Source organism: Corylus avellana, chromosome ca1, assembly GCF_901000735.1.
Source record: "Corylus avellana chromosome ca1, CavTom2PMs-1.0".
Taxonomy (NCBI): domain Eukaryota; kingdom Viridiplantae; phylum Streptophyta; class Magnoliopsida; order Fagales; family Betulaceae; genus Corylus; species Corylus avellana.
In genome coordinates, this window is record NC_081541.1 from 37,565,995 (window position 1) to 37,576,774 (window position 10,780).

General features: G+C 34.8%; 1 protein-coding gene across 2 annotated transcripts; it reads right to left on the reverse strand.

The window, feature by feature from the left end:
• Positions 1 to 1,091: 1,091 nt before the first annotated feature.
• On the reverse strand, positions 1,092 to 5,203 carry LOC132167983 (1-aminocyclopropane-1-carboxylate oxidase homolog 1-like). Of its 2 annotated transcripts, XM_059579040.1 has the most exons (4): positions 5,181 to 5,203; positions 3,976 to 4,544; positions 3,194 to 3,515; positions 1,092 to 1,489 (listed from the first exon to the last, which is right to left on the reverse strand). In XM_059579040.1, exons 2-4 carry the CDS (start codon positions 4,512 to 4,514, stop codon positions 1,238 to 1,240), a joined length of 1,113 nt encoding a protein of 370 aa, XP_059435023.1. In that variant the 5' UTR covers positions 4,515 to 4,544; positions 5,181 to 5,203; the 3' UTR covers positions 1,092 to 1,237. The 2 variants fall into 2 exon arrangements, with proteins under 2 accessions (XP_059435023.1, XP_059435022.1); XM_059579039.1 differs by lacking the exon at positions 5,181 to 5,203 and having other exon boundaries at positions 3,976 to 4,574.
• Positions 5,204 to 10,780: the final 5,577 nt, after the last annotated feature.

The window sequence follows — 10,780 nt, forward strand, 5'->3', positions numbered from 1 at the left end:
AATTTCATGTGTAGGTATTGAAAGTGAAAATATTTTGATTGAAAGAGTTTTCAATTATTTGAACTCAAATTTGTTGATTGTCAAATAATTTTTGTATTGTTGGGTTATGAATCTTGCAACAAAAAGAGTTAAGCTTTTTATGGATTTTTAGAACTTAGCAATTTCTATTGTGATGTGTTGAGTTTGTTAGAGAACATCCATGATGATTAATAAAAACAAAAGTGAGTGGTTACTCATGTTGTGATTGAGAAAATACATAGGTATATAATATATTTGTTATTATTGAGTAAATGAGTAATGTTGACTATATATTGTTATTTGTTACTTAATAAAAAATATACGAGCCGAGCCTAATAACCGAAGCGAGCCTTATACGAGCTTACTCACGAGCTTATCGAAGTCGAGCCAAGCTTGCTTCGTTTAATATTCGAGCCAGGATTTATGTTCATGAAATGCTTCATTTAATATTCGAATCGAGCACGAGCCGAGCCCGAGCTTACTCGCGAGACACTTCGCTCACTTAACAGCCCTAGATATAGATTGCCAAGATCAAGGGGATTGCATGGCTTGATGGGTGGAGCATGATATTTGGTGGCTTGTTTGACTCCACAATCAGTGGAGTGAGCTGGAGCGTGTCTGATTCCACAATCAGTGGAGTGAGCTAGAGATGATTTACTTTGAGGAGCTAGGAGAGAAGGCTTAGCTGGGGCAGGTTCTCTATCAATTCTTCTCTAGGCAAGGAAATGGACCGTAGTTCTCGTATTAAAAACGGATAAAACTTTCATAAAGTTATTGCCATTAGAAAAAAAAAATTATATATTTGAAATTACTGTTTGATAGGGGTTATTCAGTATATCAAATTCGTAAATTAAACCTCAATTAGAACTCTAATATCTAATTTATTCAACCTCAATAAATTTATCTAAAACGCTTATTAATGCATGGTGTTTACCTGCTTGGTTGAGCAAAATGTTTTTTTTTTTTTTTTTTTTTGTCATTTCCAGAAATTACAATTGTATAGTAGATAAACTTCATTGAAAGTAAATCCTTTTGACAATATATATACCAATTAGCCATAAAAGATTGAGAAGTTATCACTTTAAGACCCATTTATTTAAGGATACAGAATGGCAAAGATTTTGATTTGGCACATAAAAATCACTACACAAGCTTCTTAGCATATGGTAAATCCAACTCACAAGCCATTTATTCATCTCCGATACTCTATTGCCGGAGTTTAGAGCTTAAAATGCAGCAACGCAGAAGTCCCATCAAAGCCTTTCTTTTTGTAAGAGGCAACATAGTCACTCACTGTGGTTTCCCTGTACTTTGGAGGATTGTCTTCCGATAATAACTCTTTGATGGGTCCGTAAAGTTTTGATGTTGGCAGAGCAACCGTGGAAAAGATGCTCGCCACAGATATTCGTGGCCCTACCCGGTTTGCCAATACTCTGTGTTCAACACTTTTAAACCTGTCGTTTGTTATAAGCTGGAAAAACCAAAGGGAAAAAACTTGTAAATTAGAAAGGATCATTCTTAATTTTGGAGCATCAAAATTGACAAATAGAAAAGAAATTTAGCTGCACCGCAACCGAGTTAGCTAGCTAGAATCATGTATTTCATTCATGATTCTTCAAAAATGCAAGTGAATCGACTTTTGACCTTTTTTTTTTTTTTGTTCTTTCCTAATACAAAAAGTTGGAGGGGGAGACCAATTGTATCTATTCTACCTTAATCCATGTATGAACGTGCAAGTGTAAGTGGAGTGGCACAGTAGACAATGGTGCAAATCACTACAAAAAACTAGCAATTTAGTGACGTGTCTACAGTGTAAGGTTTTTTCAAATGTCACCAATTGGTGACGTGTTAATTCCTAACACGTTACCAATTTAAAAAACCATTAAAAAATATTTCGAAAAAGGGAAAAATAAAACAAAAAAAATTGAAAGAGAATATGTGCCAAATATGGAGAACTTATTGACCCCTAGCATTTCTCTCCCTATAATTGATAACGTACCACATATGGCACTTGATCACCTTCTGGTGGGTGACTTGTGGAATTCCACACGTCACCAATTCCCATTCTCGACCAGTGGGTTTTTAACCTGCCACCCACGTCACCAATGACACGTCACCAACCCATTAGTGACCTTTTTTTGCCATTGACACGTCACCAATGGGAAGTTACTAATCCCTTGAATTTTTGTAGTGAAAGCGTGAGCATGGATGAGGGTCCTTGGAATAAGGAGCAAAGATTCATGGCATGGACGTAAATTAAATGAAAGTCTCCATAGTAGTGACAAAGGTGCATGGTGCGAACAAACCCATATAGCCCAGAAAATAAAAAATAAATAAAAAAAAAGCTTTCATTTGATGGAGAGTGTAGCAATGTGGTGACGGACTCATACATGCGGGAAAAATTGTTGAGTTTCCATGTGCCAGTGTACGGAAAAAGAATGAGTCCCACATCAGAAATGTGTCACGACTCACAAGTTTGAATGGTTAATATAATATAGTTGTACCCAAACTCATAGGCATAGACTTTTCAGTTACGTGATGCCTCAACATGGTATATTATGGGTTCATTAAAAGATTCCTCTGTATCAATCTCCCTAACAAGGCTCACACTTTTGCAATTTTGTCCCTATTCCACAATTCTTGTCCAAGCCCATGCCATGGACTTTTTGCCCCTCACGTACTCTAAGGACTTTCATCCATGCTCACACTTCGCATAAGTATGTATTAAATTAAAACTAAAGTTTTTGAAGAAGAAAGAGGTACATGCCACCACATGGTATATATGTATGGAATTAAAATTGACGGTCCATGAATAGTGCTAGAAGCCACTCTAAAGATAGTGTGACTTTTAAAATCACTATTGGATTTATAATAAAATCACGATAGAATTTTGATCAAATGGTGATTTTAAAATCCATCTCATTTTTAAAATAATACAAGAAGAACTTATAAAATTACTCTTGAACCATGGCTTCAAATCCCAAGTCCTAATATCACACATTAAGCTCATTTGGAAGCACCTATTACAGGACCATATGATATGTATGAAATTAAAAGTGGAGTTTTTATTTTTTATTTTTTATTTTTATTTTTATGAATATGAAGTATCATTACTAAAATTAAATGAAATAAGGTGTCACAAGTATGATCCAACAATAATAATGAGAAGACTTGCCTGTAGAAGATCTCCAATGTTAACCACTAGAGCCCCTGGCACCGGAGGGATGTCGACCCACTTGTCCTGGTAAAAAACTTGGAGGCCACCACTGTGGTCTTGCAGAAGAACATTGACGAAGTCATGGTCTGTATGCTTGGTTATGCCCAATGTTAACTCTGGCTGTGGGCAAGCTGGATAGTAATGGCACAGAATCGCAAGCCCCTCACTGCAATCAATCTCATTTAGGTGCTTTGGGTTCAGCCCAAGTGCCTCTGATAATAACTCGAACAATAAAATCCCCAACTTCATCACCAGCTTCGAGTATTGCTCCAGTATATCTCTACACCCAAATATATATATATATATATATATATATATATACTTTTACTTCTTTATTAAAAATAAAAAAATAAAAAATGGGCAAACAAGTCCATTATTGTTAGTGACAAGTAAGAAAATTGATTAAAAAGTAATTAGAGAAGGTGTTACTCGTACGGCCTACACCATAGTCTACCATTGACCAAAATTCCCTAATTAATCACAATTCAAATCAATATCACATCATCTAATTCAAAAATTATGTGATATAATTTAGTTGAGCATTTGAGATTATAAAGTATTCTTAGAACTAAATTTGATTATAGACGGGCAGCCTCCCTTCATGAGAGAATTAAGAATAAATTAAAATCGCATAAAAACTTAAGACTAAATTTGATTTTTCCATTGAATTTATATGCCCAGATCTCAACAATAATATTCTAGTGGATCAATTATATATTGCAAATAAATCACATATATACCTGCATGCAGCTGGCAAGTCTTCTGGCTTTGGGGGATTAGGTGCCATTTGACAAAAAAATGAATCCCTCCAAGTAGTTGCCGGACTGCTATACAGATCAAAGTTGCTGTTATACACCACCGGTTTCATGGGGTCGCGCGTATAGAACCCTTTCTTCACTTGATTATCTTGCTCATTAAACCTACGCACCCCTTCCTTCATCTCCTCCAGAACACTCACAGGGATCCCGTGATTGACCAGCTGAAAGAAACCCCACGTCTCCAATGCATCGCGAATGCTTTCAACAATCTTCTTGCGTTTTATTGCATCTTTGTCGATGCCTTGGAGATCTATGACAGGAATACTAATCTGGGTGTCACCGGAAGATGAGTTGTCCAAGGTGTCCGGTGGGTGATGGAATATGCGAGGGATCTCAGTAATCCCAGCATCCACAAGTCCTTTAACGCCGAGCTTTGTGTCATCAAAAGCCTTCAACTCACTTGCTCTGTTATACTCTGGCTTCAGCGTTGCTGGAACTTCATCTCTGCTGGTGACCACCATTTTGGTTCTTCTGTGAGGTTCTGCTCAATTCTGATGCCAATTATAGTCTGGACAAAAGCAAATGCACCATTTGGGAGAAAAATTCTAAGATATTGTTGAGCTGCCACTTGATTTTATTATACAGAAAGATTGTCGGTTTCCTAGTGACTTTTAGTTAGTGCCGTGTTTGGCAAATCTTTTCATTTCTCTTAATAAAATTGTCAAGTTCTTTTCATTAGATTATTAAATAATTTTTTTTTTTTTTTTTTACTTTTTTCTCACAAAAAATTTAAAATTTCATTCTCATTTATTTTGACAACAATCAATTCTTATTATTATTCTTAAAAAAAAAAGCGCTTTCTCATTCCAAAAGTTACAAAGAAATATGAAAGTCATAATTTTTAGAAGAGTCGTCATGTTGATAATATAATTAGGACTCATTAACTCATTAAATAGGAAGCACAAAAATAGTGGATTTTAATTATTTTCTTCTTAGTCCAATGATGAACTAACAAACCATATATAATGAGACAATCACATGCACGCATCACATCTTTCTTGGGCCGGGAAAACTCACAACTTACAAGTGTTATTTGATCAAATTAAAAGTTAAAACTTCATCGCATATTATATATTGATGCAAAGGGAAACATGAATTGATGCATAAATGAAGCAGTAATTACTTACAGGTTTAGAGACCGACGCTTGTTAGTCCCCCTCTACAAAACTGGTTGCCGGTGGAAAAATTGATCAGTATTTAAAGAAAGAGAACAGCTAGGGAGCTAAAGAATTGGCTCCCAAATCTTGCCAAACTGAGGTGGCAAAAGTTTTTTATTGAAAAAAATTTACTTTCTCTCTCCTCTGCCCTACCATCTTTGATCTGAACCGTCCATTTTAATTCAACGGTCCAGAACATTGCACTAATAACAAAGGTGGTGGCCAACCACTCTGTTTCTTTTCAATTTTTTTATTTTTATTTTGATTTATATTTTAAATATAAATAATAGTTTATTATTTTGTTATTAGTGGAATGATCTGGACTGTTAGATTAAAATGGACGTTCCAGATCCAAGATGGAAGAAAGGTACCAAACAGGGGAGAGAAAGCAAATTTTTTCAATAAAAAAATCTTGCCACCTCAGTTTGGCAAGATTTCGGACGCACTTCTTATTATTGCAAGAGCGACTTGCGTACAATAACAACAAAATAACAGTACATGCATGCACACCTACCTACCAATGACACTAATGGGTGTGTTTGGCAAAGAAAGGGATCGGACTCAAAAGGCTAAAAATATTTCTCTTAAAATCAACACTCAATATTTTTACTTTTTACATCACATTAATAACTTTTTATTATTATTTAAATTAAAAAATTATTACAAAACAATTTTTTTCATTTTTTATACAAAATATTCTTACTTTTTTTTTCTCACATAAATTAAATCTGTTACAGTTTCGATCCAGTTCTTTTTTAAAGCCCTTTGCCAAGCACATCGAAATCAACTGACTGAATTTTGGTCACCCACCGTGTCGTTTTCCCTTATTGAATCTTAACCGTTCATTTCCTTGCTAATCGTTTTTCCTTATTCAATTTTGACCATCCATCTAGAAATAAATAAGGGTTAAATACTTAAATATTCCCTAGGGTTTGAAAACTTTATTTTTACTCCCCTGGTATTTCATTTTTATCACAGGATCCCCCTGGGATTTTAATAAAAGACTAAGTTAGTCAATCCGTTAGCTGACCGTTAGGACTGACACGTGGACCAATCAGATGTTGACACGTGGCACCTATTTAATTTTTTTTTTTATATATATATTTGGTCATTTATTAAAACTCCAGGAGGGTCCTGTGATAAAAATGAAACCCCATGAGAGTAAAAATAAAGTTTACAAACTCCAGAGAGTATTAAGTATTTAACTCAATAAATAATGTTGATGGGATACCAACATTGTTTATAGGGAAGTACTCCCTCTTTATCAATAGCAACTTGCTTATTACTTTTCAATAGAATAAGAGCAACTCGGGTGTTAAAAAATGTTACATATAGCAAGGTAGAATGATGTCTTGATCCTTTCCCCGTTGCACCATGTGCACCATGTGCTACATATTTTTATCTTTTCCCCGTTGCACCATGTGCACCATGTTCTACATTTTTTTATCCTTTTATCCTTTCCCCGTTGCACCATGTGCACCATGTGCTACATTTTTTTTTTTCCTTTTATCCTTTCCCCGTTGCACCATGTGCACCATGTGCTACATTTTTTTTTTTTATCCTTTATTCCTTTTCCCGTTGCACCATGTGCACCATGTGCTACATTTTTTTATCCTTTCCCCGTTGCACCATGTGCACCATGTGCTACATTTTTTTTTTTTATCCTTTTATCCTTTTCCCGTTGCACCATGTGCTACATTTTTTTATCCTTTTACCCTTTCCCCGTTGCACCATGTGCACCATGTGCTACATTTTTTGATCCTTTCCCCGTTGCACCATGTGCACCATGTCTCGATCCTCTCCCGTTGATCCAACAAAATGATGTCTTGATCATTTACCCGTTGCACCATGTGCTACATTTTTTTTATTTATTTTTTTATAAATCAATATGTTTTTATTGATTTGCGCAAAAGGTAGCCTTTGTTGACTACTTTCCATGCGAGACAGCATGCACGTGATCTTCCCCATCTTCTCCGCAAAAGAAATCATGTAAATAAAAGTTGATTTTGAGTTTGGACGCATGCATTCTTTTTAAAATCAATCAGAAAACTTTCATTCAAAATAATTAATAAGGAGACGTACAGATTGTTTTAATAGGCCTTAAACGTCCTTGGGCGTTTAAGGCCTGAACTATCCGTATAGCATCTCCGTCTAAAATGACTACTTATCTTTTCATATTGTATCCCAATCAACATCTCCTATCCCCCATTAATTGAAGCCTTGCTCTGAGGAGATATTAAGTTGACCATATGTTTTGCCAAGCAAATGAGGGTCTATTACTCATAAATAACATCCTTTGAGTTCGGACGCTCTCCCTTCGTGGAAGCAACACTACATGCTACCTACAACAGCTACTTATAACTTTTACTTCAAACAAGACTTTGATCGGAATCAAACCCTGTTATATCAAATTTACTAGATATATATCATCCCTCCAACGTCTGGCCTTGTTGGAAGCAACACATGCATGCCACCGAAAACAGCGACTAAAACTTTTACTATAGAGAAAATTTGGTCGGAACCAAGCTGCCATGCACCTTAGTATTAAATTGAGTGTCTTGTTAAGAGCAAACTACTTTTTTTTTTCTTTTTTTTGAGATGTCCGCATAAGAGGAGGAATGATTCGAACTAGTGACTACCGCTTCATGAGGTGTTGTCTCCAATCGATTGAGCTACCTCTTAAAGATAATAGCAAACTTTTAATTTGTCGTAATTAGTCCATGAAAAATGCCATTTTGTGTTCTCCTCTTCCCCTCTCATTTTCTCTTGTTTTAAAAATAAAAAATAAATAAATAAAATTAATCATTGAATATGTATGATTCACCTTAGTGAGACATGGATCTTATATATTAATTAACGGTTGATTTTAAAAAAGACAAATAAGATAAAAGATTGAATAATACTAAATAAATAGCAAGTTCTAGCAACAGTCTAGATACATGCTGTAATTATTGATGTTGGGGTAGGCAGACATCCAAGCTAATAAGATCATTTCTACGTTCAGCCTCGTTTTGGATTTATCTTTTGGGAAAATTCTTAATGAGTTTTCGATTTTTTTTTTTTTTTTTTAATAAAATTGCTCCTGAACAGAACACTCATGCTGTCATGCAAGTGTTAGATCACGTGCTTCTATATCTGTAACACAACCATCGATGTTCAACAACTTGCTTAATTAGTATAGTATTTGTCTATATATTTGGATTTTTTCATTGAATCAAACTCTAAAAAATATATTGAAACAACCAAAGGTGCAGTTTTATTACACATATGACTTAAAAGAAAAATTAACCAAAACAAATTAAATGTCTAAATTTATGTAAATATAAAATGTGATTAAAAAAAAATTGAACAATTAAATGACAAATAATTTCAGTTACAGGGTTTTCCGAGCTGTATTCCATAACTGCCACTGCATGCAAGTCCTAATTGTTGAAATATATATAAAATATAAAAATAATAAATAAAAAAAATAAAGAGAGAGCGGAAGCAAAGAGAGATGTGTGGGCTACATCTTGTATATTTACTATATTAAACAATATTACACAACTCTTTATTTATAGAGAAATAATGAGTAGTGATCAATAAATTATAAAGTAGGCTTAAACTAATTAAGGAAGAGAATAAACTTTATAAGGAAATATAATAACGGAGAATAGAAATTTTCTAACATAAAGAGAAATAATTTATTAAGAAAAATATTAATAAACCTAATTTAGAAAATATAAAATATTCCAACACTAATGTCTATTGTTAAATATATTGAAGAGATATATTGAAGAAAGAAAGAGAATGGAAAAAGAGCGGAAGCAAGGACTACATTGTATTAAGTAGTATATGTATTATGGAGTATTACATAGATCTCTATTTATAGAGAGGCTTATGAGTGATGAGCAAATAAACCTAGTAGACTAAGAAAACCCTAAATACATAAAGAAAAATAACCCATAATATCAAATATATTCTTAATATTTATTTCCAAAAACACCATCAACTTGTTAAATTAATTTTGGTCACCCACCTTGTCGTTGTCCCTTATTGACACTACAAGAAATTTGCTCATTAGCGGCGACCCAAAGTCGCCGCTAATGAGCAAAATGTCGCCACTATTGATCAATAGCGGAGACCCTTGGCCGCTATTCAGTTGCTGGTATTAATCCGCCACTGATGATCAATAGCGGCGACATTTGGGGTCGCCGCTATTGAGGGGTCAATAGCGGCGACTAAATGACTTTTTCTTGTTGCCGCAAAAAAAAGTTAAAATGGGCCGTTTGTCGCCGCCAATGATGGTCAATAACGGCGACATTCTTGTCGCCACTACTGATGTTTTTAAATAGCGGCGACCGGCGACCATAAAGTCGCCGCTATTGACAGTCAGTAGCGGCGACTATAAGGTCGCCACTATTGACAGTCAGTAGCGGCGACCATAACGTCGCCGCTATTGATATTGACTATCAATAGAAGGTCGCCGCTATTGATGGACAGTAGCAGCGACATCTTGGTCGCCGCTATTGATAATCGTAAGGAAAAAAAAATCATTAGCGGCGACCTTGAGGTCGCTGCTAATGATAATTTAAAATAAAAAAATAAAAAAATAAAAAAAAAAAAAAAACCTGCTTATAATAAATGTTATTATATAGCAGTTATGAGAATTATATCAAGCCTATTTATAGTCAAATCGCTAGAGATAACTAAAGTTAATTGGTGCAAGCATTGCATATCTATGAAAGGACAAGTGGATTCAAGGATTCACTTCTTATCATGAAACAAAAAGTGAGGGAAACAATAACACAAAATAATGACATGTTGGGGACGTCCGGACAATAAGGTTATAATCAAAAGTAAACTCATGCCAAGTCAATCAAACTAAACCACCCAATCCAAGGCTTGCCTTTGAATTGTGGACCCTAAGAGCAACAAACCTTACATATATTGAAGGGTTTGAGTCCTCACCTATGAGCACAAACTATGTCCAAAAAGAAATAAAGGACTTCATCTCATCAAGCAAAGGAATAATAGTTAAACCATTAAAACAAGTTGGTGCAAGTATTGCATATGGAAGGACAAGTGGATTCAAGGATTCACTTCTTATCATGAAACAAAAAGTGAAAGAGAGAAACAATAACACAAAATAATGACATGTTGGGGATGTCCGGACAATAAGGTTATAATCAAAAGTAAACTCATGCCAAGTCAATCAAACTAAACCACCCAATCCAAGGCTTGGCTTTGAATTGTGGACCCTAAGAGCAACAAACCTTACATATATTGAAGGGTTAGTCCTCACCTATGAACAAACTATGTCCAAAAAAAAATAAAAGACTTCATCTCATCAAGCAAAGGAATAATAGCTAAACCATTAAAACAAGTTGGTGCAAGCATTGCATATGGAAGGACAAGTGGATTCAAGGATTCACTTCTTATCATGAAACAAAAAGGAAAGAGGGAAACAATAACACAAAATAATGACATGTTGGGGACGTCCGGACAATAAAGTTATAATCAAAAGTAAACTCATGCCAAGTCAATCAAACTAAACCACCCAAAAAAAAAACTATGAGCACAAACTATGT

What these genes read in the sequence shown, in the direction of transcription:
- LOC132167983 (XM_059579040.1), bottom strand. Translation starts at nt 4,514, where the DNA reads ATGGTGGTCACCAGCAGAGATGAAGTTCCAGCAACGCTGAAGCCAGAG. An exon ending in GACTTGCCAGCTGCATGCAG is followed by an intron (nt 3,516 to 3,975) that starts GTATATATGTGA and finishes ATTTGGGTGTAG; the next exon opens with AGATATACTGGAGCAATACT. An exon ending in ACATTGGAGATCTTCTACAG is followed by an intron (nt 1,490 to 3,193) that starts GCAAGTCTTCTC and finishes TGGTTTTTCCAG; the next exon opens with CTTATAACAAACGACAGGTT.